This window comes from Biomphalaria glabrata, chromosome 18 (assembly GCF_947242115.1).
Source record: "Biomphalaria glabrata chromosome 18, xgBioGlab47.1, whole genome shotgun sequence".
Lineage (NCBI taxonomy): Eukaryota > Metazoa > Mollusca > Gastropoda > Planorbidae > Biomphalaria > Biomphalaria glabrata.
In genome coordinates, this window is record NC_074728.1 from 2,112,577 (window position 1) to 2,140,427 (window position 27,851).

Genomic DNA, 27,851 nt, shown 5'->3' on the forward strand with positions numbered 1-27,851 from the left:
CTTTTGTGACACAACCCTGTCCTCTTGCCTTTTTCATGTCTATTGGACCTTGATAATATTGGACCTTGATAAGATTGGACCTTAATAATACTGTTCTCTTTCTTCCTGCCCTCCCCCAATTTTGTAAAGAAGTGGACATTCACAACGCAGGTAAAGTTCTTGTTGTTGTAGGCTACAAGTGACCTAGGGTCATCGATTGTCTAAAGCTTAGTAGAAAAGGTTGACACTGAATCCAAAAAAAAAAAAAAAACAGAGATTCACCTCACCCCGCACCCCCTCAATCTAAATGAGGTTTGATAACAACCTATTCTACTTCTCTTCAACATCAAAGTTCTTCGTTTGGTCTTGAGACAGTCTCGCGAAACGTTCATGGAGGAACTATCAAAACTGGTTTTTATTTCGTAGAGATGTTTAGATCAACTGGGCCTGTTTTTGTTTTTAGAAGCAGTCATTGATGGTTTCACTAACTTTTTTTTCTTTCTTTTCTCACTAAAGATGTGTTGCACTTGGCTGTGTGTGTCTGCGTTCAAACAAAGTCTACGTCTGGTCTTAATTTGCATTACAAATACATATTTCGTTTCGGTTAGGAATCAACCTTTTTTTGTTTTTTTTGATACTTCATTGTGTCCTCTTATCTTGGCACCACACTATTGGTTTGGCCGTAGAGCGCTAATGGAGTTTAAATTAAATCCAGTATCGGGCCATCGCCATTATCTTGATTGATAAGGTTAGTACGGCTAGTAAGAGTTGCTGTGTGGACACACACTGTTTGACTTGAAAACTAGCATACGTGTACTGTGTTGTTTTGATCTAGCTTTCAGCCTGCCCTTTTTTTGTGCTTTGTGTACTGGATATATTGGAGCTAAAATATCAGGTCAAGATGTGTATGTGTGTGTGTGACGCAGAAAGAGAGGCCGGGGTGGGGAAGGCTTAGGAGCGGATCATATTTTGTTCTCTTTAGATTCAATGAAGAATAGAAATCAATAACATTCCGAGACATCGTTTTGACAAACCGTCGCACATGGATAAGCCAATAGCTTGGCTATAAGTACGTGACACTGGTTTGGGGATAAAATTCAACACTTGTATTTGTGTAGGTCGCGTTCTGTTTTGTTAAACAATCTTATAATCTTGGGCTTCTTCCCATTTGACTTCACACAATCTTATAATCTTGGGCTTCTTCCCATTTGACTTCACACAATCTTATAATCTTGGGCTTCTTCCCATTTGACTTCACACAATCTTATAATCTTGGGCTTCTTCCCATTTGACTTCACACAATCTTATAATCTTGGGCTTCTTCCCATTTGACTTCACACAATCTTATAATCTTGGACTTCTTCCCATTTGACTTCACCAAATCTTATAATCTTGGGCTTCTTACCATTTGACTTCACACAATCTTATAATCTTGGGCTTCCTACCATTTGACTTCACACGTTTGTTGCATGAGGGAAAAAAAACTAGACTTTAGAGGAAACTTTTCAAATAACGCACCCCCTCCTCCTTAGGTAATGTTGTCATGCTGCCTAGAGTCCAAACTCCATGACTATTTCTTTTAGTTACGAAGCTTATATCAACTCTGGTACAAATTTTGTTAAAGTTATTGGTCCCACTTCCCATTCTGTGGATCAAGTTGAAACTTTGTACAATTATTTATTGTCCAAGACCAATATGTAGACCCATTAGTCAATTAATTAGTGGTGATTTACTTTTATTCAAATTAATGGAGATAAATATTGCAGTATTGTGAGATATGACAGTAATTGTGTGGTTCTTTGCCTTACACAACAAGTTCTACTTTCCGATCATGCTGTCTATAGGGCAGATGATGTAAAAGTCATCTGTTCCTGTGGCCCACAGTTAACGAGAGTGTCATGTTGCCAACACAGTGATCAACCGCCTTTACTTTTCCTCAACTAATTTCAGATATCCCATAGAGCTGGGTGGAATCAAAGGCCCCATAAAAATCCTGAAATTAAAAATCCCAGTCTTCAGCAGGATTTGACACCCGGACTCTCAGCTTTGTTTTAAAAACATTTTTTTCCTGGTTGTTTGTTCTCATGCATGTTTGTTCTTGATTCTGATCTAACACCTGTTCAAGGTGTCGGCAGAATGACCATTTGTCTTATCTTCCATCATTCACACTTTTACTCTCTAAGACACTCTAAAAATACAACTGGGGGAGGGTAGTTGTGCTTGATACCACAATGATAACAGACATTGAAATGTAACATGAGAAATACAATTGATAAACTCTAGTGCTAACAAAATATGTAAAGTAAAGTTCCCCTTTCAAACCTTGTGGTCTATAGGGGCAGATGATGTAAAGGTCATCAGCTTCTGTGGCCTACGGTTAAAGAGGGTGTCCAGCACAACAACCAACTGCCTTTACTTTTCCCCAACTATTTTCAGGTACCCATTAGAGCTGGGTGGACTCAGAGGAGCCCAAAGATCCCGAAATAAAAAATCCCAGTCTTCACCATGATTTGAACCCGGGACCCCCAGTTCAGAAGCCAAGCACTTTACCGCTCAGCCGCTGCGCTAAAAAAATATTGATCCTTTTATTATTATTATAAAAGACATCGTTTTGCTTGTTGCTCACATTGGATCACTTTTTGAGTCGACTGTGTTAGAGAATGATGCTTTTTGTTGTCATAAAAAGTGGTGGAGTTTGTAGACGCTTAGATCTACACCTTGTACACTGTCTAAGACTGGATATTGAATCTTTTTAGAAAAGTTTTACCTTCCCCTTTGATCTACCCTTTATATTGGAGGTTAATGGAGTAAATGGAGATAATGATGATAATAATAATAATAATAAGGCTTGCCTTTGAGTCTGAAAATTAATGAGGAGTGCTGTATTTCCCATGGCCAATGCAGCCCAGCTTCTACCAATCTTAATCTTGCCACGTCCACTGCGGTCATGTCTGGTTGATTTAGATTCTCTGTAAATGAAGATGACATATATCTGTAGGTTTCAGTTGTTACTTTCTTAAGTATGCAGAGTAGTCTGGTGTCCCTAAAAAAGTTCTTTAGCTTTGACTTTGTGCAATTTTCCATCTGATTCTGAACATATTCCAATTTTTCACTTGGTCTGAAACTAGATCACCACAAGTGGATTCTTTGAATTTTTTCACCATTAGAACCAAGATAGTAGCACTCGGATGTTTGATTAGTTTTGGAAATCAGTTTTCAATACTTTAAAAAAAAATACAACTAGAACTAAATGTTTTAAAATCAAGACTTTTTTGAGACAGATTCTCTGTCTCTATCTTTTCTAAATGAAGTTAAATTTCTATTATTATTATTGTTTTTCAAATTGAAGCTTGTAGGTCTCTAACTAATAAGATTGTTGTGCAAACAAGAAGCAAACCAATCAATGGTAGATTTTGGACTAAGTTGAAAGTGGATGTTGACTAAACACTGCAAGCTACCATTGCCTGTTACTGTCAAGATAATCAATACATCCAGTCCCCCCACCTCCCCAGGCTGTACACCTAGTACAAAAGAAACAGATGTCTGCTGAATCTTTACTTTAGATAGATGTGAATCTATATTTGATTGGCCCTAACACTTAAGCACAGCAGGATAACAGTCATTTTTGGCCATAATGTTTGGGATATCTGTCTGAATTCACCTGATATGAACTGAGTTGGAGGTTTTCCAGCCCTGGTTTGGCTTTGAATCTAGTTATTGTAATTTTTGTGCACAGATGCAAAGGTTTCAAGTTTAGAGCTCACGTAAAAAATAAATCAATTTCGTAAAAAATAAATCAATTTCGTGATATATTTCAGAGTTATACTTTATCTTGAAAAGTTGAATAACTGCAGTCTATTTTAACAGATTAATTGTGTGTGCATATTTTATAAATGTTTGAACTTGTTCATCGTTACTTAAGTAGATTATTTAGTATTGTTAGTTCTTTTTGTGAGGTGCAGAGGCTGAGTGGTAAAGCAATCCGCTTCTGAACTAAAGGGTCCCGGGTTCGAATCCTGGCGTAGACTGGAATTTTTAATTTTAGGATTTTTACTTCACCCAGCTCTCATGGGGGTACCTGACGTTAGTTGTGGAAAAGTAAAGGTCTGAAAGGGACCAACATAAAGTTCTTTTTACAAAACTATCATTAATGGACATTGTTAAGCAGCAGTTGTTGTTTTTTTTAAGAGGAGGAAGACAGAGGTTTCTGTGGCCTACGGTAGCCATTAGAGCTGAGTAGACTCAGAGGTGCCCAAAGATCTTGAAATAAAAAATCCCAGTCTTCACCAGGATTCAAACCCGGGACCCCCGGTTCGGAAGCAAAGCGCTTTACCTCTCAGCCACTACACCTTCCATAACAGATAAATTCACATGCTAATTGGACATCTTAAAGAAAAAATCAAACCCAAGACTGCAATTTATTTTTCTTTGCTTTAAAACGTGTTTCTAAATGATGTCTGAGCTCATCTATATATGTGTTATTGTCATCATAACTATGACCATATTAGATATTTTAAACTTTAACAGTGTTGCATTAAACACATTTCATTGCCCACTCATATTATAGACATTGTCATCAAGTTTTTACTGTTGAATTTAAAATAGAATGAACAATATAACCTACACTTGTTTTTTTAAGTTAGTGTCACAATATTTGGGCTATCAAAATGTACACATTTTTTTCAGATGGTCACTGTCTACAAACTATCAAAACTACATTTTTTTTTCAGATTATCAATTCTTGGACTACCAAAATGTATTCTTTGTCCAAAAAAAAAAATGTGTGAATCTATATTAATATAGTATTTTCTTTTCTCTGTAGACTGACTGTCTAGTGAGGTCTCAAGTATGAAGTAAAGTAACCTTGCCAAGCCTTACTGCAAGGCTAATCAGCATGAGGATTAAAAGGCTGCATTTCTTGCTGCTGTTTGGGATTGTCTTTCTGCTATGGAACTTTATCACATACTACACTATTGTTACAAAACCAAAGGTAGATATATTGTATAGCGTTGTATTGTTATAGGCAGTACCGTGTTTGTGTTTATATATAGCATTGCATTGTTAAATGCAGTGTTGTGATAGTATAGACATGTTTTTTTGTGTGTCTTCTGACGTTTGTCATTTTTATTTTTAAGTTTTACTTTTTACCTATTTTTGTATACTCTACTTTCATAATTTGTTAAACTTCGCACATATTATTATTATAGCTTTTATATAGCGCTACTTTCATGCTTATAGCGCGCTATGGTCCAATCTCATTTTATAAACCAGGTGTGTGTGTGTGTGTGGGGGGGGTATGTGGGAGAAGGTTTTCCTAGCTGCCTTTAGGCGCTCAGTAAACACAACTTTGCTCGAGTTAGGTGTCGAACCTCGAGCCCCCTTTAAACGTAGCCAAGCCAAATTCAAGCATACTTAGCCTCTCGACCACGCTTCCCACAATGAAAGCCTACCTCCTACATTCCCCCCAAGTAGTATAGAACATTTTATGGATAATCAACCTGCTAGCAGACTTTTATTAAATCTTAAGTAGCATTAAGTTTGGTTTTAGGTCTTCAGTTTTGATATCTGCTTACTGAGCCCAAACAAGTAGTTGCATTAGTATAGCTCTAGGTGGCATTCGGTTTGATGATAGTCGATACTATTGAAGGATGCCAAAAACAACAGAAGTATAGAGCTATATTTTGCTTCATTAATCTTTCAGTGCTCTGCCATTCTGAAATTAGTTTTAATGTCCACTGCTCATCTGAACTATAATTTGTACTCTGCACTGCTGTTCTGAAGTATGATTTTTAATGTGCCCTGAAATATAAATTACTGTTAAGACATGGGAGTGAACTAAAGAAAATAACTCACCGATTCTTATGTCGCTGGTATCTCTCTGATTGCAGAAGCCCGATCCAACTATAATCAATCAATACTCCCGGTAAAAAGAAATAATATCACAATCTCCAAATGAAATTTACATATCCTGATTCACCAACACAAAGGAAAAAAATCCTCAGTCGAGAAATCCAAAATTATCACTCAAGTTTCACTAGCTCAGGTCATTAGCGCATAAACATAAATCACCCTACTTCTCACGTGGAAAAAATGGTTAGTCAGGGGGGGGACAGGTTTACGGCAATACTTAAAGAAAATTGGTACAAATTTATATGGGTTATACTCATCAATGTATTAATAATAATGACAATGTCTTCGATTCTAAAGATTAAGGACGAGTATTTGTAATATTCCTCAAGATATTACAGTGTATACAGAATAACAAACCTTTTTTTTTTCCACTAACATTTACCTCATGTGTCACATGCCACATCACCGCAGCTCACATCACCTCAAACAAATGGTCTATTGTAAATGATTCTTTTTGGCTTCATTATGCTCTGTGGGCAGACTTTCCAACAGGCCACCATATAGCAAAGCTTTGAATTATTCTACAAATTATATTCTAACTTTAAAGAAGAGACAACAAATATGAAGTGAAACAAAGTTTGTAATGAATCATTCTAGAACATTATATTTATATTTATGTTGGATACCGACCTCAAAAAAGGCTCTAATGATTTTTCAAGAAATTTGACAGTTGATGTATATTTTATCTTATATGAGATTCGTGGCCGTGAAGGAGTGACTTAAATACAGGTATTGTAAAAAAAAAAGAAAAAAAAAAGTCACCCCCTTCATGGACACAGATCTCGAAAAAGGCTCTAAAGATTATCCCGGAAATTTGATAGTTGGCATTAACTACGAGACGAGGAAACTGGCTATATCATTGGGAAAAAAATTACTAGCTCGTTGATCACGCTTGGAAAACCCTAGTTTGACCATTAACATTTTTTAAAGTATAAAATGAAATTGATTTAAATTTTGCTAGGGAATGAGTAAATGGAGCGGAGTAAAAAAAATTTTCCTTTCTTTTTTTTTTTTTTTTTTTTAAATTAACATTCATTAACTATTAAGAGCAAAAGAAATCGTTCTACAAATTGTGTAAAGTAGGTGGTGTCTTTTCAAAAAATTATTGTTTTTTAAATGTTTTTTCTTGTTCTAAATTAGATTACAATTAAAATCCTATTGTAATGTTTGATTGTTTATGTTAACTGCTGCAATGATGAAAACAATACAAACCATGAAAGTCACTTCATGAGTTGTGAAGATAACTTTGAGCTTTTATTGATTGATGTTTGACATTAACAGCCACATCAATATATTATAGCTTTGGATCAACATAAAGGATTAGAGCTTCGGTTGGTCTGGGAGTTGGGGTTTTTCAGTGGGATATTGATTTTAGACCGAAGCTTGGACTGAAACTAAAATGTGTTTATAGAAATTTTGAAAAAAAAACAACAAAACCCACATCAAATTAACATAGACTAGATATATTTTGTGAATGCATTTTTAGAATCATGAGGAGGGATGTATTCTTGTAATATGGGTTCTGTTATTTAGAACTCAGGGTTTTCTTGTAAAACGAGCTTGTGTCTGCTGTGGGGTAGAACTTGTGGTTGCTATATGGTATAACTTGTTGTTTCCATTTGGTAGAACTTGTGGTTGCTATGTGGTATAACTTGTTGTTGCTAGGCAGTAGAACTTGCATCTGCTATGTTGTAAAACTTCTGACTCTATGGTAGAATTCAAAGTAGACCTTGTCCTATAGACTTTGTGTCAACTATTACTAATATAGACACACCAACTAGATCCACTGTCATATTATTTTTTTAATCCATGAGAAACCTAGATCCACTGTCATATTATTTTTTTAATCCATGAGAAACCTAGATCCACTGTCATATTATTTTTTTAATCCATGAGAAACCTAGATCCACTGTCATATTATTTATTCATATTATTTGTTAATCCATGAGGAACCTAGATCCAAAGTCATATTATTTTTTTAATCCATGAGAAACCTAGATCCACTGTCATATTATTTATTAATCCATGAGGAACCTAGATCCACTGTCATATTATTTATTAATCCATGATGAACCTAGATCCACTGTCATGTTATTTATTAATCCACAAGAAACATAGATCCACTGTCATTATTTTTTAATCCATGAGGAAGCTGGATCCACAGTCATATTATTTATTCATCTACGAGGAACCTAGATCCACATTTCCAACAGATGTTGTTTGGGGTACCTCAGTTTATTTGATCCTATGTAATTCTAGTAGCCTCAGCTTCACTGGTTGCTTCCATCCTTAAGGTTTATGATTCCCAGTGTCTTCCACTGATCTCTTATAACACTTCCTAGATTGTCAAGATTCTTTTCCATTGAGTAACCCTTAAGAAAGCTCTGTTGAAGGTGTTTACTTTATATATTCATCTGTAGCTTTCTTGTCAGTTTAAATTGATCTGGCTTCTTGTGTGGGAGATGAGACTGACGTTTAAGTTCTTCCAAATGATTTGTTGTTAAAACATTGCATGGCCAAATTAATAGCAAGAACAGCGTACAGCCTTATTGCACATTTATCTTTATTGGAAATAGTTTTGCTAGCTTGCTGTTGTGATCATTTGCTGGTGGAACCTGTGTTCATATTTTTTGATGTTGTCCATTTGACATTTTTATCTGAGGCAGATAACTTTATGTAGCTATTAGATGTATTCTGGTTTATAGAATATAGAAGGGGTTGATAATCTACAGGACAAGGGTGAAGAGCCCCATGTCCAGGCCTGGTGGTTGGATAAAAGCCTTTCTAACCTCCAGCGCTCTACTGGACTTCACTGAAGATAATCTGCTTATTTTTAAAAGGTATAGGATTATTGTTTTGCCCTTTTTAGCCCTGCAAAAATCAAATGTCTTCCATCTGGAGCACAAAGTAGTATCAATAATGGAGGAAGATTGAAATAATAACAATAATAATAATTTAAGCACCCAACATGGCTACATGGGTACCAAGAATATATCACTGTTAACGATGTCAAAACTCTCATTGCGCAACTTTCCCTCACAAGCTTGTTAGAATTGATACTTTCCCTTGATTTGAGATCTTCTGCTGTACGGTATTCATTGTCCATTGCCATTTGTTGCCTTGGTTTGTTGTCCTGGTTTGTTGCCCTGGTTTGTTGTCTTAGTTTGTTGCCCTGGTTTGTTGCCTTAGTTTGTTGCCCTGGCTTATGCTACGAGAAACAAATGTAACAATCCTGGTGTTTTCATATCTTCTCTTCTCCAGGGTGCTGACAAAGAGAGAGAATTGACAGAGAGGCTGATGTCACTGGAAAGAGAAATGGGTAAGCAGTTGGCCGAGAACAAAAAACTGCTGGAGAGTCTGAAGCTTCTGAAGGACATAAAAGACAGTAGGTTTAAAGATCTGTGGGCCTAGGTCTTTTGTTAATATTACTGAGATAAGGGTTTTAAAGGTCTTTGGGCTAAGGTTTGTTTTTTTTTGTTTTTTTTTTTACTTTTGCTAGAAATAAGGTGTTATAAGATCTGTAAGTCTTAGACTTCTGTTACTATTTTTAAAATAGATTTTTTTCTTTTAATGGGCATTAGTTGGATTTTTTTTTTTATCTGGTATCTTTGACTGCTTTGAAGTAACTGTTGCTTGCATTAGGCTTTGGACTCTGATAGCTTAAATATGGTAAAAGTATGCTATCCATTACTTTTCACAGATATTAGATGTAAGTGTAACTCTTAGCACTGTCTTAGAACTTTTCAAAATTTAACTCACATTATACCAATAGCCTTTTCACCCAGGCCCTCAGTACAAGCATGGCAACAGGTAATGTAACCAAGTGGGCATCGGCTTCAGAGCAGGGGTTATCCAAACTCTATACCACATGGTCTGCAGTCAGATATTTATGAATCTTGTCTTAAAATGGCTGACTATGTGGTCTCTTGGTATGCCCTTGGGCCTGTTGTATCGATAGTCCAGAGCTCAAACCCTGCCTGTTACCATCCCCTGCTGTCTGGGCTTGTATAGAATAGTCTACATTTCTGAAGGAATAATGAAAAGTTGTAAAACAATTAAATACATAAATCTAGTGTAATGAGAGCTAGAATAGATGAACTAAAGTGATAGCTGGTACATCATTTGAGAATTTGATACAGAAAATGTATCTGCCAACTTGAGGCAAATGTCATTGTCTTACTTCTACATCTAAAAATTAGTTTGGGGTTTGAAACATGTGCATTGTCATTTGAGTGAGACAAAAGGAATTGCCTGAAATAGGATTCTTTAAGAAAAGTCTGTACAGAAAGGGCTTTAAATGGTATAATTCAACACTTGCTAGTAACTTAAATTTTGTTTTTGCAATTGACATGCATTTATAGGTAGTTTAAAAGTAATGATAAATATTTTGTAATGTCCAAGTGAAAAAAAGTTTTATGAACTTTGGTTGAATAGTGAACTAATTATGTTAAAAAATACTCAGTGTTTGTATAGAAAGAAAAACTACTATTGGCAATATTATTTGGAGAACTTTTACTTTTTTTTAAATGTCAAAGATCTATTTTACAATATCAACCTTTCTCAATTATAAGATATGTATGCTTTTAAGGAACATATGCCCTTTGGTTGGTGTTTTTTATATAAATTTTGGTAATGGCAGTGTACATTTTTAAATAGAAAAAGTAATTTCATGCCTGTGAGAGTAAAGAGTTGTAAAGTTTAAAATGGAGAAACTCTTGAAACTCGTTTGAAAAACAAAATGCTCTTAAAACATCCAATTTAACATATATATATTTTTTTTCTTATCTGTAATCATCATTTTTTTTAAATTCTTTTCCTCTCTGTGGCTTGATTTTAATGTGATAATGTTTATCATATTGAAGGTTCTAAGTCCCTAATTAATATTGCTAGCCTCCTTTAGTCATGGGCTGACTATGGCTGGGCATAAGTTATGGTCAGAATGATGCTGCTTACACAGTAGTTCTCCCTTGTAATGCCAGCTGGTGTGACCAAAGGAACAACAGATCTGTGATATAGTTTGGGGTCTTTGGCATTGCAGTTTCTTTTAGGGTGAAGCACTGCGCGGTGCAAGCTCCTAATAAGGTGCACCGGTTCGTAATTTTTTCTCAGAGTTGACTTCTAAACCTAAACCAGTAAGCTTTGGGCTGGAGGGGCTCATAAACCTTTGGCTGTCTACCCACCAAGGAGAAGGAAATCTCAAAATCCAAATGTCTGTTTCTTTGTGGATATACCCAATTTGTATTATTAATGTTACTGCCAGTCTACACCATTTTGTTTCCTGGTCTATGGTCACGCTTTTTTAATAAGTTTCTCTTTTTTTTTTTCCATTGTTTTATTTGTGACTTGGTTTGAATATGATTTATACATTTAGTTTGTAGCTTCAGTTAAGTCCTACATATATTTATAAATAAATATCTATAATATGTAAAACAATGTATTAATTAAGAATAAACAAGAGATCCATTACTTATCAGATTTACTTTAGAATTGTGAGATCAAAATTAGCTTCCTATTCCTTCTTCCTATTCCTATAGATTTATTCAATTTTTTAAATTTAAAAACAAAAAGAAGACATCACACTATTTTCTTGTCATTTATTTGTCATTTGAAATTGTGTAGAGTGTTTTCTCTTACCATTATAAGCACTTTTTAAACACTCAAAAAAAAGGTTGAAAAATTCACTGAAACTTGATTCCAAAAGGAATATGCTACTTGATACATTTTGTTATTCTGACATAACCTGTATGCAGGTGAAGAGGAGGTAGATGCAGATATGATAAAATGTTTAAGTGTCATTTCATTTCATCCATCCCAGTGGCACTACAGCCCATGGAGGGCTCTGGCCTGCTTCAACACATCCTTCCATTCAGATCTCTCCTGGGCCTTTCTTCTCCATGCCCTAACCGCAAGCTGCTTCAGATCTGCTTCCACATCATCAATCCATCACATTCGGGGTCTGCCTTTGGGTCGTCTGCCTTTTGGTTTTTGCCTGTATACAATTTTCGCTCCTCTGTTATCTGACATTCTTTCAAAGTGACCTGCCCAACGTAGTCTGTTCTTTTTTATTTCGTTCACTATTGGTGGGTCTTGATACAATTGATATATATCGTGGTTAGTGCATGTCCTTTAATTATTGGGTCTTAAAAACAAGGTCTCCCACTAACTTTAAATGTCCAAGCAGAAAAAAAAAGTCTATACAACTACTTTTAAACTAAAGGTCATTAAGCATGCTAATAAATATTGAAGTAAAAAGCAGTGGAGAAACATTGAAACTGTGACCTCTGTAGAAATGGTTGGATAAAACAAAACTGATCAGCTGCCCAGGAGTTGGTTCCAGTTTGTGTCACCCTCTATTTACTTTTTAAAATCACTAATGCAAACCCTAAATCTTTCTTCTTAAACTCACAATTACCCCATGGTCTTTCTCTTCAAAACTATAAGTATGACCCAGGATAGTTCTTTTTTAAACCATACACACAACCAACAGTCTTCCTCTTCAAGCCATGAGTTTGATTACTTCTCAGCTGGTGCCATTGTAGATGTGGCTGAATAATACTTTCAGCATGACACAGCTATTCATTGTGGCCTAAAATATTGTGTTGAGCTTTTTTTTGGTTTTAAAAAGTATAAAACCTAACTAAAGACAACCTAGTACATCCATTTTTGTAACACTAATTCCAAGTTTTGGTTTCAACAGAAAAAGTGTACCGCTCTGGAGAGTATCTTGGCACCAAAGACGGTGTTCTTCCCATTCTGATGATTGCATGTGACAGAGTAACAGTCAACAGAGCCTTGGATCAACTGTTGAAGTTGGTATACTTTGACTTCTTTGATGCTTGTGAACTGTACAAGTAAAGTACCGTGAAACTTTTGCCCACTTTTCAACTTCTGAATTTCACCATATTTAAAGTACACTTAAACTACTACCATCTTGTTTTCCCACAGAGTGCATGCCTGTACTTTGATAAAATCATTAAATAAAGTCATTACATTATAGGGAAATTACTTTTTTCAGGGCCTAAAGGCCATTTTGTAAAAAAATGGGGTGACTTTGCCTTCAAACTTTATTTTCTTAGTAAATGTATTTTAGAAGTAAATAGAAAATAAAACCTTTTTTCTAAGAGTTTAAATAAATAGGCAAATAAAAGGCATCAAAATTTTGTATGTGTTCAATGCATGGCTACCTCCTAAGTCCTAAAGTAAACTGTTAAAATCAAAGACATTTATCAACAAATTCTTTTTTCGTGGTTAATGTTTCCACTCATCTGACTAAGAAATTATTTCCCCACAGACTTTGTGATCTATAGAGCAGATGATGTCAAGGTCATCTGTTTCTGTGGCTCACTGTTTAGGAGGGTGTCATGTGACCAGCACAACAATCAACCACCTTTAGTTTCCTCAACTAATGTCTGGTACCCCTTTTGATTTGTGTGGAATCAGGGGGTGCTCTAAAATCTCGAAATACAGAATCCCAGTCTTCAAGTATCTAACCCAGGAGCCCTGGTTCGGAAGACAAGCCCTTTACCACTCAGCCACCATACTCCCTTCTCCTTCTTAGTTAACTTTTACTAAGCAGTTTAACTTAATTAAAATATGTCGGTGATTGGTGTATTTTTATCTGAGCAGATATCGCCCTTCTGCTGCAAAGTTCCCGATAATTGTAAGTCAAGACTGTGGCCATGCTCCGACTGCTGAGGTGATACAGAAATACGTGGTGTCTCATAATATAACACATTTGAAGGTGAGTGAGCTTCATGTCCAAGCACTAAGATCTAATGTAAAGTGAGTCATTGACAACACTAGATTTAGTCTGTTTGCATTTAGAACATAGTTCATGAAGAGTTCTTCTAAAACTACCTTTTTTTTTCTACTTTCCAAAGTTATAAATTTGTGTCAGTCCAAATTGTGAGATGTTCTGTTAGTACTTAGCTTGTTTTACTGTTGATAGAAATAGTTCTGATATCATATGCTGGGACATATTATAAGTGCAGCTCTTTCTTCACTTGTGTCATTAGTGCATGGATTGGGTTGTGTTAAATATCCAAGAAAATCAATGTAAGCTAGTATAGGTTAATTCTCTACTTAGCATGCACAACTATATTGAAGCGTAGATACATGCAGGGTATAATTATCTTCTTCTTTAAATGAACATGTTATTTATAAGATAGGATTGGAGCATTTGTGATATCATCAGTTGAAATACAACATTTAAACAACAGCTTAAAAAAAAACAAGAAAACCATATACATAACACTTGTTGTTGTTGTTCCATTAAAAATTTATTTCACATTTATTATCCCAATATAAACACATATAAGTAGATCAAAATTTATACATTAATTATATACAAAATCTTTATTTCAAGAAATCTACATGAATAATAGGTTATTATTATTTTAGGAGATAAATGAATATATAATTGGAGTGATACTTATCAAATGTTTTTTGTTTGTTTTTTTTCAAGCCTCTTAAGTGTGGGAAAGAAAATGAGTTTTTAGCTGGAAAGAAAGCCAGCACTAGGTTATAAGGCTATAATAATCAATAGCTGAGAAAATCTGAAAAAAAAAATGAAGCCATTAGTTAATTGAATTTGGTCTTTCCTAGCGGCTCTTCTGGTTATTAGCAGATTGAACTTGCGTTTCTGTTTTGCATGACTGAATCTTCTTTTACAACTAGAAGCCTTAATGTGTACGCATGTAGGTATGAACATGTTGGTCTTTGGTCAAGAAAATATAAGATGATAGTTATACATCATTTCCATTTAACATTTTTATTTAACATTTCCATTTGGCTGCCTGGTCGTGCGGTTTGCGCGCTGGACTGTCATTTGGATTTATCGATGTTCCCGGGTTCAAACCCTGCCCGCTCCCATCCCCCATCGTACTGCGGGAGGTTTGGACTAGGAAGTAAACTATCTTCAACTCTGAAGGAACATCCGAAACATGTAAAACAAAACAAACTTATTTGTTTAACATATTGACAAGTACAACGTAGTCTAAGTAACAGACTGGTATTGAAGTATTTTATTAGATGGATACATGTCTGTCTCATTTATAATCCTTAATTTTACATGTCTTATTAGTTTTGTTCTTTCAAAAGTGAAGGTCATTGCCTCGTAGCCTTAACCTTCTGCAGGATGAGAGGGGTTGCAGAGGTTTGAACTGAGGACTATCATGACCGCACTTCAAAGTGCATACCACATGACTAGGCCCACTCTTAGTAATAGATTCTCTTTTTTTTTTTTTTTTAAGTTTTTTTTTTCTAAGTTAATCCAAATTTGTTAAAAATATGTGTATATAGACAGACCAAATGAGGCTTAAGCTTCAGCCAATTTGTTGATTCTCTTTGCTCAGTGTTTGCAAGAAGGGCGTTATCTTCCACATAAAAGAGCTCAGTAACAACATAATTAAAGATTTTTGTTTACATTTTTTAAAAATGTCACATTTTCAAACCACTTCTTGTGTAAGTGTTGTACACTTGAATGTTCAAATTATCCCAGACTTAAGTTCTTTTGTATGCTAATGATATATGGATACTTTTGTGAGATTTTTCGTGACACATTGAGATTCATTGTCTCATTTCCTCTGCTTTCAGCAACCTGACTTGCGAGAAATAGTCCTCGGAACTCCACAGAAGAAGTTTTTGGGTTACTACAAGATTGCAAGGCATTACAAGTGGGCACTTAACCAGATATTTGTTACTTTCAACTATTCAGCAGTCATCATTGTGGAAGGTGGGTGTAGGCTGTGTGTAGTGTGACAATATAGTGTCACTGATAAAATATTTACTTCATTAGCATGTTGCACTCACCATATGCAGGTCATTCATATGTATCAATTCAATTTGAAGCAATATTATCATTTGTACATGTATAGATCTAGTGTGATAATAAATGCTTATACTCTATTTGGAATACAATGGGAGAAACTGTTTGAAAAAATCAACAAAAAGAGGTGATGAGAATAAATAATACCCAGGATACACCCAGCACAGCTCCAAGGAGAAAACCTAGTAGTAACCGACAACTTTTTCTACCTTGGAAGCATTATAAACAAAGAAAGGGAGCACATACTGATGTCAAAAATCAGACCAACAAGGCTAGACTTGCTGATCTGGTGGTCAAAAACACTGTCTCAACACAATGAAATTTAAAATCTTCAACACAAACATGTATTGGGTAGAAACCTGGAGAGTAACAACTAACAATAAAGCTCCAAGTATTCACTAATAAGTGGACGTGGTGGCTGAGTGGTTAAGTGCTTGGCTTTCTAACCTGGGGTCCTGGGTTTGAATCTCAGTGAAGACTGGAATTTATGATTTTCAGGATCTTTAAGGCCCTCCTGGGTCCACCCAACTCTAATGGGTACCTGACTTTAGTTGGGGAAAGTAAAGGCGGTTGGTCGTTGTGCTGGCCACATAACACCCTGCTCATTAACCGTTGGCCAAAGAAACAGATGACCTTAACATCATCTGCCCTATAGATCGCAAGGTCTGAAATGGGAACTATTCACTAACAAATGTAAGATGGCCAATCAAAATATTGAACTACAGCTTAAGGGAAACAACTCAGCAAACACCGATAAAACAAACTACGCCAATGGGGTTGGATTGGGCACACAATGTGAAGAACAGCATAGCAAGGCTGGCTCTAGGCTGGAAATCACTGGAGAAGGCAAAGGCTTAGAGACCAAAGCAAACATGAAGAAGAACAGTAGACCAAGAAGCAAAGATGACAGGATGGACGTGGACCCAACTGAAGGGAATTAACCACAAGAGTCTGGTGGCGACCTACTTTGTGGACCTATGCTCCACTGGGGTCGAAAGGATTAAGTCAAATTGGTTTAAAAAATTGAATAACACTAAAGAAAGGCATCAATTGTTTTCAAAATAACACCAGAGAATTGGTGTTTTAATCATGTTTATCAGAATGGGATGAATACCTTCTTTGGTGCCAAGATACTCTCCAGAGCGTCACACTTTTTCTGTTTAAACCAAAACTTGCAATTAGTGTTACAAAAATGGATGTACTAGGTTATCTTTAGTTAGGTTTTATACTTTTAAAACCAAAACTGCATAGCTGGTTCTTTGTTTAACTGATATTATGATGTCTTTGTTTAAATGAAGGATTTTTCTGTTCTATTTCCAGATGACCTGGATATATCCCCAGACTTTTTTGAATACTTCTCTGCTACATATCCCATCTTACAACAAGATCCTCTGTTGTGGTGTGTGTCAGCTTGGAATGACAATGGCAAAGATGGAATGGTTTCTGAAGAAGCAGGTACCCTTGCACTGTGTTAACAGCATCACCAGATTCTGATAGGTTAAGAACACAGGCTATAACAGCATCACCAGATTCTGATAGGTTAAGAACACAGGCTATAACAGCATCACCAGATTCTGATAGGTTAAGAACACAGGCTATAACAGCATCACCAGATTCTGATAGGTTAAGAACACAGGCTATAACAGCTTCACCAGATTCTGATAGGTTAAGAACACAGGCTATAACAGCATCACCAGATTCTGATAGGTTAAGAACACAGGCTATAACAGCATCACCAGATTCTGATAGGTTAAGAACACAGGCTATAACAGCATCACCAGATTCTGATAGGTTAAGAACACAGGCTATAACAGCATCACCAGATTCTGATAGGTTAAGAACACAGGCTATAACAGCATCACCAGATTCTGATAGGTTAAGAACACAGGCTATAACAGCATCACCAGATTCAGATAGGTTAAGAACACAGGCTATAACAGCATCGCCAGATTCTGATAGGTTAAGAACACAGGCTATAACAGCATCACCAGATTCTGATAGGTTAAGAACACAGGCTATAACAGCATCGCCAGATTCTGATAGGTTAAGAACACAGGCTATAACAGCATCGCCAGATTCTGATAGGTTAAGAACACAGGCTATAACAGCATCACCAGATTCTGATAGGTTAAGAACACAGGCTAACAGATTTTTTAATGTTTACAGCATAGGCCACCTACCACAAACCCTCTTTGTTTAGTATTTAGTAAGGGCTTAATTCTGCCTGTTTTACAGTACCTAGTTATTGTGAAGGTGGCCACGGGTATCATGATGGGGTGAGGTCCTGGTCAACGTGCTCATGGGAATAGTAAGGGAGAGTTGGAGTGTGTGATATGATTATTAGTTATAGAGAAGGTCATATTTTTGTGTTGGAGTGACAATGACATATGATCAACTATAAGAATAAAGAAATAGGAGTGCATATAGTATGGTATGCAAAACCAATACTTAGAGTAAGATTCTAGTAATACTTAATTAGTATTTTAAAATAAAATAATCACCTTAAATATAAGGTTCAGTAATATTGTCCACGTGGTGACAATCTTTCAAGACAACAACTGGCAATACACGTAGATCTATATTCCAGCCAAGAAACTGTTCACCGACGATCCACAAATAAAAGTTTATAGTAGTATCCCAAAGCTCACAACTACACAAAGCACCACCAGGTCTGGATATAGCAACTCGCAGTCTGGACTCTGGAACCTCAGACTTGTAAGTTGTAAAACATCAGACAGAAAACCTGAGATGAAAAACCTCAATCCTGTAACCTAGAATTGAGACTTGCGATTTCACCACTGAAACATGAAACTGAAACTTGACTTTGAGACCCTATAGAAAGATAAAGAACAGATTCTTCTAATCTTCTAATCTAATTACAAAATATGAATATGATTGAATCCAAATAAAAATTAACTATACAATATGAAATAAAACTCACCCTAAACAGGTGTCAAGATAATCCTTTAAGAATATCTACCAAGGACAACGATAAGGCTATCCAATATCAGATCCAAGGAGAAATTCAAGCCCTCACAAAATACCGCTTGGCTCTACAGCTCAAGATGGAGTGAAAAGAACCAAACGATCTACTACGCAAGTTTTCTTTTACGTCATAAGAAATCAAGACGAAGAGACAAGGGGATAGCAGCTAGTACACAAAATAAAATTACTGAAAATGATGTCATCGCCTATTGATGAAAGTGGCGCTATTAGATAGTGAAATAATTCCACTGTACAACTACATAGATAACTGCGACAAAAACTCTCAGGAAATATTAATTACATTAACAAACACCAGTCCAGGAAACAATTGTCCAACCTTCTGAACTGAGAACAAGACCTCACTGACTAACACACTTTCTCTCACATTCAAGGAAGACTAATTCATTCAGTTCACAACACTTTCAAGACTATTCACATTCATAACCTGGGAGTACATAAACAAAGGGATATAACTATCATATCAAAATATCAACAAAGAAAAATATTCACTCTCGCCATACCTGCTCCTGACAGAGAGTAGGTGGAGCTGGAGTGTGGGATTTTAGTCGTAGAGTAGGTCAGATGTTTGTGTTAGAGAGTAGGAGAGCAAGTGCAGAGGTTCAAGATTAGAGAGTAGGAGAGGAAGTGCAGAGGTTCAAGGTTAGAGAGTAGGAGAGCAAGTGCAGAGGTTCAAGGTTAGAGAGTTGGAGAGCAAGTGCAGAGGTTCAAGATTAGAGAGTAGGAGAGCAAGTGCAGAGTTTCAAGGTTAGAGAGTTGGAGAGCAAGTGCAGAGGTTCAAGGTTAGAGAGTAGGAGAGCAAGTGCAGAGGTTCAAGGTTAGAGAGTAGGAGAGCAAGTGCAGAGGTTCAAGGTTAGAGAGTAGGAGAGCAAGTGCAGAGGTTCAAGGTTAGAGAGTAGGAGAGCAAGTGCAGAGGTTCAAGGTTAGAGAGTAGGAGAGCAAGTGCAGAGGTTCAAGGTTAGAGAGTAGGAGAGCAAGTGCAGAGGTTCAAGGTTAGAGAGTAGGAGAGCAAGTGCAGAGGTTCAAGGTTAGAGAGTAGGAGAGCAAGTGCAGAGGTTCAAGGTTAGAGAGTAGGAGAGCAAGTGCAGAGGTTCAAGGTTAGAGAGTAGGAGAGCAAGTGCAGAGGTTCAAGGTTAGAGAGTAGGAGAGCAAGTGCAGAGGTTCAAGGTTAGAGAGTAGGAGAGGAAGTGCAGAGGTTCAAGGTTAGAGAGTAGGAGAGCAAGTGCAGAGGTTCAAGGTTAGAGAGTAGGAGAGCAAGTGCAGAGGTTCAAGGTTAGAGAGTAGGAGAGGAAGTGCAGAGGTTCAAGGTTAGAGAGTAGGAGAGCAAGTGCAGAGGTTCAAGGTTAGAGAGTAGGAGAGCAAGTGCAGAGGTTCAAGGTTAGAGAGTAGGAGAGCAAGTGCAGAGGTTCAAGGTTAGAGAGTAGGAGAGCAAGTGCAGAGGTTCAAGGTTGGAGGTGGTAGTAGTTAACTGTGTGTGACGAGTTTTATTTTTTTGGATTGATCTGAGGGTAGACATTGATTCTTATGTACATATGTTTTTAGTCACACAACTTTACTACTTTTATGCATGAGTTGGTTCCATTCTTAAAGAGAGAGAGAGAGAGAAAGTGTGCAGTGAAAGCATAGTCTCTCAGAGTTTTCTAGGGCTTGCATTGGCTCACCAGTGATCCAGTCTCTAGACAATGAGCCTGCACAACCACCCTGGGCAACACCTATATAGAGGCCTTCACAACCACCCTGGGCAACACCTATATAGAGGCAACACCTATATAGAGGCCTTCATAACCACCCTGGGCAACACCTATATAGAGGCAGTTTCTGACACCATCAGATTCTAAATGATTAACAAAATGGACCACCATATTCAGGAACGTTTACAAAATAGGCAACCAGATTCTCAAACAAATGTTGATATCATTGGCCTCCAGATTCATTCTAAAGAACTTGTGATATTTTTATTTGAAAAGGGTCAAAAAGACCAAAAGCTATAGTGAGAGTTGGATAAACTTACAAGGAAAAGCTACTCTGAAAATAAGTGTCATTAAAAAGAAGAAAAAAAAACAAGGTTACAAAGACAGTTTGTGTGGAGACACAAACTCAAAATCAGCCCCCGAAGTGGTCCACCCAGGCAGGTAAAAAGGCAGGTCTCAATATTTTCAGAAAGAACATCAGAATGAAATTCTATCAAAGACAAATGACAGAGCAGAATGGAGAAAGTAGGTTGATAGATTTGTGTGGTGCCCCAGTGGTCCACAGACCAAAGGATAGGCGAAAGTGAATGTGAAGTTAGATGTGAACCTTGCATAACTAATGTCTTATAATGAATATATAATTGCTCTAATTGTTTTGTAATGGGACAATCACTTATTACTCAAGAAAAAAACATTTCCGAAAAAAAAAAATTCCTTTGGTTTCCAATTCTATCACCATAGTGTCACGCCATAATATGAAAAACTACTTATTAATTGTTGTTTTAAATTATGTCCAACTTATATGCATACTTAATAGATTTTTTCTCTTAAAAATAAAGTAAACATTTTTTTGTGTGTAAATGTAGTAGTTAGTATAACAGAACTTACTAAAGTTAGCAATACAAATGTAAAAAAAAATATTTTTTTTTGACAAAAAATCTAAAACCGTTTGCATAAATGTGTTAAAAATATGGTAAATATTTATCTCACCTACCAAGGAGCCTTTGGTGTTTGTTACTATTAATAGTGAATAGTTGTAAAAGTGGTGTATTCTTATGAAAAAAATGCTTGCATAAGTGATTTAAAAAATTTGATTTTTCGCTTTCAGAAAAGAAAAAAGTAGCCGTTGCATCAGAACTTTGAAAGGTCTAAAATATTATGATGTAGGATTTTCACTATCTTTTCTAGTTTACAAGATCTAAACGGGACAAACGGATGGACAGACATTCCACACAAAACTAATAGCGTCTTTTCCCCTTTCGGGGTAGCTAAAAATTAAATGTATCAAATAATAGCCTGTATATCTTAGAGGAGAGAAAAATCAGAAATTCATGCAATAAAACAAAAAAATATGACATTATCTTATAAAAAATATTTGTAAACTAAAACAACTTTTTTCTTGAAGACAAACTATTGGATAAAAAAACACGATGTTGTCAGAAATGGTGTTATACTTATTTATTTAAATGGTTTTACTGATAGGCTTTTTTTTGTTCAGTGTTTTCTGTATTGTTTTACCATTTTTTTTGTTTTCTCTTTCAGATCTTTTATATCGAACAGACTTTTTCCCAGGTCTGGGTTGGATGATAGAAAAGAAAATTTGGATGGAGCTGAGTACCAAGTGGCCTGAAACGTAAGCCTTCACACTTCTAAGTGTGTAGGTGTTTAGTTTAGCATTGAATTTTGTGTTTGTAGGTGTTAATTTAGCATTGAATCTTATGTTTGTAGGTGTTTAGTTAGCATTGAGTCTTATGTTTGTAGGTGTTTAGTTAGCATTGAGTCTTATGTTTGTAGGTGTTTAGTTAGCATTGAGTCTTATGTTTGTAGGTGTTTAGTTAGCATTGAATCTTATGTTTGTAGGTGTTTAGTTAGCATTGATTTATGTTTGTAGGTGTTTAGTTAGCATTGAGTCTTATGTTGTAGGTGTTTAGTTAGCATTGAATCTTATGTTTGTTGGTGTTTAGTTAGCATTGAATCTTATGTTTGTAGGTGTTTAGTTAGCATTGAGTCTTATGTTTGTAGGTCTTAGTTAGCATTGAATCTTATGTTTGTTGGTGTTTAGTTAGCATTGAGTCTTATGTTTGTAGGTGCTTAGTTAGCATTGAATCTTATGTTTGTAGGTGTTTAGTTAGCATTGAATCTTATGTTTGTAGGTGTTTAGTTAGCATTGAATCTTATGTTTGTAGGTGTTTAGATAGCATTGAGTCTTATGCTTGTAGGTGTTTAGTTAGCATTGAATCTTATGTTTGTAGGTGTTTAGTTAGCATTGAGTCTTATGTTTGTAGGTGCTTAGTTAGCATTGAATCTTATGTTTGTAGGTGTTTAGTTAGCATTGAATCTTATGTTTGTAGGTGCTTAGTTAGCATTGAATCTTATGTTTGTAGGTGTTTAGTTAGCATTGAATCTTATGTTTGTAGGTGCTTAGTTAGCATGATAGCTTAGCCATCATTGGCCTGGTGAATACAAACACTATTCATTATTATTTTAGATTCTGGGATGATTGGATGCGGCATCCTGAACAAAGGAAAGGGAGAGAATGTATACGTCCAGAGATATGCCGAACTAGTACTTTTGGCAAGAAGGGTGTTAGCAAGTAAGATTTTGATCTACTCTAGGAAGATACTAAACCCATAGCTCCTATTTCCTGTAAGGAAAAAAACCTTTTCTGGCCCTAAGCAAATAGGGATAAGCCTGAATTTTAAAAATCCTAAAAAATAAATAATTAAAAAAAATAATCAAACTTAAGATCTAATACTAATAAATACTAACAAATAACAATAAACAAATAAATGTAAAAAATAGAATACGTCTAGTTTAAACAAAAATATGTTCTTTTAATACCTTTAGAATATAAAAAAGCTTAAAAAATACTTATTTCCCTGGTGGGGGCTTAAACACACTGATTTGGGGGCCTGTTTGTTTGAAAAATTAATTAAGCAATAAAAATATTCCCAATTTTACTAAAAATTAAATCGGTAATCTCCACAATGATTTGTAATCACGCTTTCAACAAGACTAGGATCGAGAAGAAATCTTTTATTTAATAAGTTTAAAGTAAGTATATTGAATTGAAAGAGGATTTTAGAAACAGTTTAAGACAAAAATGAGAAAAGATTCCCCGACTGTAGAAGGAGCTAATGGATTAAATTAAAAGCTGTATATTGTATGAGATTTAAATACTAATTATACATGCTTCTTGCTTACTAAGAGTAATTGCACTGTAAGTTAGTCTATAGATTTCAGAATGCTGATGAGACTAGTCAAACCCTTTAGTGATATGAATTTTATGGAAGAAACTCTGCTAATGATGTCTGTGCTGGCCACAAGACACCCTTATTAAATTTTAATTATAAACATTGATGAACTCTTTTTCTCTAGCTGTCAGATTTACATGGGAATTTAATATTTATTTCGTCTGTTTCAGGGGACTGTACTTTGACAAACATCTTAAGTTTATAAAGCTCAACTCGGAGTTTGTTCCCTTTACCAAAATGGATCTTTCTTACCTTTCAAAAGTAAGCCACTGTCACTTTATCCAGTTCTTCACATGTAGAAAAACTACTATTATATAGTTATATAAGTGTACGAAAAATTAAATGTTCTGATGTTATCTTAATGTATAGCAGCATTTATTTATTATGTAGTTCTACAAGCATACTCAAATGAATGCTAATTTATCTTCAGTACACTAGGATTTATGTGGATAATATTGGTAGCTGATTTACTATACTATACTAAAATAAAATACCTCTGTGTATGATTTAACTATAAATCATAGTAAAATTAAAAAAGTTGCCAACTTGTTCTTAGCAAAATATTAAGAGAGGCTGGTACATTCACATTAGATTAGTAGCAATGGTCTGTTGTCTTTGTCTAATAAACATTGTCTAATGTTCCATTGACAGGCCAAATATGATGAGATGTTTATTAAGAAAGTGTATAGTTCTCCTCTCCTAACTGGCCAACAAGTCAAGAGCGGAGAGCAGCCTCAGGACAAAGTTGTCCGAGTGGAATATAACGGCAAAGATAGTTTTAAAAAGTTGGCCAAATTGTTGGGTATCATGGATGACTTTAAGGTAAGAATAGATTATCTATAATATTGTTACGAATGAACAGTGACAGGTAGAGGTCACTATGTGTGACCCCGGCGAGATGACACAGCACCGAGTGTTATCTGGAATCTATGCATGTAAACAAAGACAGGATGTGACGTGCCTCACGTGTTGTTCCAGGGGACGAACAGATTTACGAAGGGGGGCATTGTGACAAATGAACAGTGACAGTAGGTGTCCTCTGGAATCGACATGTATAAACAACGACAGGATGTGATGTTTCCTCCCATGTTGTTCCAGAGGATACTAGAAATGTTTTTGCAATAATGGACAAACGATTAGGGACTGTATATAAACCAGAGAGTTCATGTGAAAAGAGGAGGACAGTCATCGTTACTGTGGTCTACTGTGCGAGACAGTAGAAGAGAGTGGACTTGAGCCGTTACAGTCGATACAGTCGATGTAAGACGTATACGCTACATGTTACAGTGACGAATTGTTATAGTTATTATTCAATAAAGTTAGATAAAACTGAAAGTATAGTCGTCAAGTTCTTTGCTGTGTTTTTATTTGTGTGCCAACTAATACATCTAGCCAGAAGATTCAGAAATACGTAACAATATAAAGCAGAAAGTAAGGCATATGTATGTATGTTCCCAATAGAAATCAAAACTGTTTGACCAATCTTGATGAAACGTTGCATAAATGTTCTTTGGGTACTAACTGGAACTGTGATGTATGTATAATAGCCCTAAAACAAACTTAAGACCTTCAAAAAATAAAAAGTTGCCCAACTCTATGAAAGTATTACTATTTCATGGATCTAGGCCATGTTTAGATGAGAGAAGATCGAAAGGATCTAGATCTTGATCTAATTTTAAGAACTACACTTTGCACAGATATTATTTTACTTTGACACATGAAAATACAATGAGATTTGTTTTAAATGTGAATTTTAAAAAAAATGCTTTTACTTATAAACATATATATTTTTTTTTCGTCAGGCTGGTGTACCTCGGGCAGCCTACAGAGGTGTCGTCAGCTTCATGCTAAATGGGAGAAGAGTGTTTTTAGCACCTCCACCAGGTTGGACAGGCTATGACACGACCTGGAGCTGACCCTATTAACTGAGTTCATTTTATAGTATCACTGTATTTGTTTGTCATTGGCTAAAGTGATGTGTGTATAGCGGGCCTCAATGGTCTGGTTGTGACGGTATGTAAGAATACCAATGCATTTATTGTATTTTTTTTTTTTAATGATTTCTATTGTATCAGTTCTATTTCTCTAATTGTTCAAAGATTTGCTATAATTAGGAAAAATGAGATTTGAAAACGGTTTGTCTAGATTCTATTTCTTGTCCAATTTGTGTGTGTGCATGAAGCTAATTTAACCAAGTGTGAAAGACAAGTTGTTGTTTTTTCTTTTAAGAATGTTATTTTTTGTTCCAGACATTTTTGTATGTTTATGTTTTCATTATGCTGTTTGATTCTTGAATAATTTGTGATACAAAAAAATGCATTGATAATGTATATGATAACCTGTTGAGCTTTGTGTATAATTGAAAAGTCATGGTGTTCGAATGGTTAGTGTTTGGTTGCAGCTGTATTTAATTGAGTGACTGGTTTGTTTTTTTTCCCCAAAGATCATACGCAGTTCCTTGATATCACCATTCACTGTAAGCTGGCATTGTCGCTCACTGTATGTTGATATCATCTCTAACTATTAACTTTGTATGTTGATTTCCTCGCTGTATGTTGATATCTTCACTCGCTGTATGTTGATATGGGCACTCATTGAATGTTGATATTGATACCCATCGAATGCTGATATCAACACTCACTGCATGTTAATATGACAAATCTTTAAACATGTACGTTGATATCACTTCTTTTACATTATTGTTCTCTACAAATGTGTACCTGATGGGTAATGTTGTGCCGCTATCGGCTGAGGCAAACCAAATGTTGCACCCAGACTACAAAAACTGTTTGCCGAAGATCTTCCATATTGGTGTTACATAATTTTGTTATGCCGTTAGTCTTCTGTCTCCTGTTGGACATTCATAAATATATATATATATATGTGTAAATAAATCAAATGCCAAATTTTTACATTGCTGACTGAATGAAATTGTTGACATTGTCACGGAAAAAATGCCAAGGTCACCGTAAAGAAAATTTTTTTAAAATCATGAACATTTCTTCTTTTCTTCTAATGTTCAAAACTTAGTTTTTAAAGTATGAATTTTTAAAAAACTATTTTTGGAAACTGAAAGTACAAAATTTATTTCTTTAAAATTATGTAAAATCTAGTCGAATGTTTTGATTTCTGTGGATAACCTTTTTTTTTTTGTTTTCTCCATTATAGTATTGTATTGACAATATATAGATAAAATGATAGAATTGCCGCTAAAGAGTTCTTACTAGCGCATGAAGTTTAAGCAGTAATCCTTTTCTCCATCAGGCACATGTTGTTTTAGAGTTTTCTTTGTTTGTGTACATTTGTCATGCTCCCTTTGGCTTCCAAAAACAAAGGTGGACATCAATTTCAGAAAGATTCTATGATAGGCAGCACTTTGCATTACAGCGTCTGACGAGTCTTTTTGTCGAGGCTTAAGACTTTGGTCCGAGTGGTTCTTAATTTGAGTCCTGCTTGTCCTTTTATTTCTCCTATCCTGCAGGTTTGGAATAGGGTGTAATAACCTTTTTTTCTAATTTTTTTAAGGGAATTAGAAAAAAAAAAAAAAATATATATATATATATATATATATATATATATATATATATATATATATATATATAGATATATAGATATATATATATATAATATATATATATATATATATATATTAAAAAATAGGTTACTTAAATATAATATTAAATGTGAAATTTCCAAAATTCATCTGAAAGCATTTTTAACACTAATAAATTCTATAAACTAGTCCATGAATTACTAAAAGAGCTTATGACTTAAAGTATAAAGTACTCTGTGCCATTTTTTAAAAATATATTTTAAGTCAAATTTTCATTGCAGTGTGTCAAAAGTGTCGAGCCCATATGATTATTTTGTTTCAAACTATTGGGCTATGATCAAGTCTCATACGTTAGAAGCTAGCTCTTCCCAGGACTCTCTGCCTAGCATAGTTTTAAGTCTTATTTCTAAGCTGCCTGCCTTGTTGAATATCAAAACAATTCTGAGTTGCATGAACAGTCACAGTGAGCTGGCTCATATTGTTCCTTACATATCTTATCCTTGTGCAGCATCTGCTTGCTGGACAAGTTTGCTTGTGTCTTTTTGGCCTAGTCGTTAGACTTGGTTTTTAGATTTATATTTGAGAACATTTTATTCCCACAAAAAAAAAAAAAACCCAGACAAAAAGGACTAGGT

At 35.4% G+C, this 27,851-nt stretch overlaps 1 protein-coding gene across 4 annotated transcripts; it reads left to right on the forward strand.

Moving 5' to 3' along the window:
* The first annotated feature begins 762 nt into the window (after window positions 1–762).
* Window positions 763–27,238, forward strand: LOC106058142 (alpha-1,3-mannosyl-glycoprotein 2-beta-N-acetylglucosaminyltransferase-like). Of its 4 annotated transcripts, none has more exons than XM_056017247.1 (12): window positions 763–874; window positions 4,802–4,969; window positions 9,151–9,274; window positions 12,587–12,698; window positions 13,516–13,630; window positions 15,484–15,622; window positions 17,036–17,170; window positions 21,952–22,042; window positions 22,898–23,002; window positions 23,834–23,924; window positions 24,315–24,485; window positions 25,466–27,238. In XM_056017247.1, exons 2-12 carry the CDS (start codon window positions 4,874–4,876, stop codon window positions 25,577–25,579), a joined length of 1,293 nt encoding a protein of 430 aa, XP_055873222.1. In that variant the 5' UTR covers window positions 763–874; window positions 4,802–4,873; the 3' UTR covers window positions 25,580–27,238. The 4 variants fall into 4 exon arrangements, with proteins under 4 accessions (XP_055873222.1, XP_055873223.1, XP_055873224.1 ...); XM_056017248.1 differs by lacking the exon at window positions 763–874 and adding an exon at window positions 3,535–3,675; XM_056017249.1 differs by lacking the exon at window positions 763–874 and adding an exon at window positions 3,537–3,743 and having other exon boundaries at window positions 9,151–9,208.
* Window positions 27,239–27,851: the final 613 nt, after the last annotated feature.

Bases quoted from the DNA above. Each gene is read 5' to 3' on its own strand.
- LOC106058142 (XM_056017247.1), top strand. From the start codon at position 4,874: ATGAGGATTAAAAGGCTGCATTTCTTGCTGCTGTTTGGGATTGTCTTT. The intron at 23,003-23,833 runs GTAAGATTTTGA...CGTCTGTTTCAG, and splicing joins GGCAAGAAGGGTGTTAGCAA to GGGACTGTACTTTGACAAAC. The intron at 24,486-25,465 runs GTAAGAATAGAT...TTTTTTCGTCAG, and splicing joins GTATCATGGATGACTTTAAG to GCTGGTGTACCTCGGGCAGC.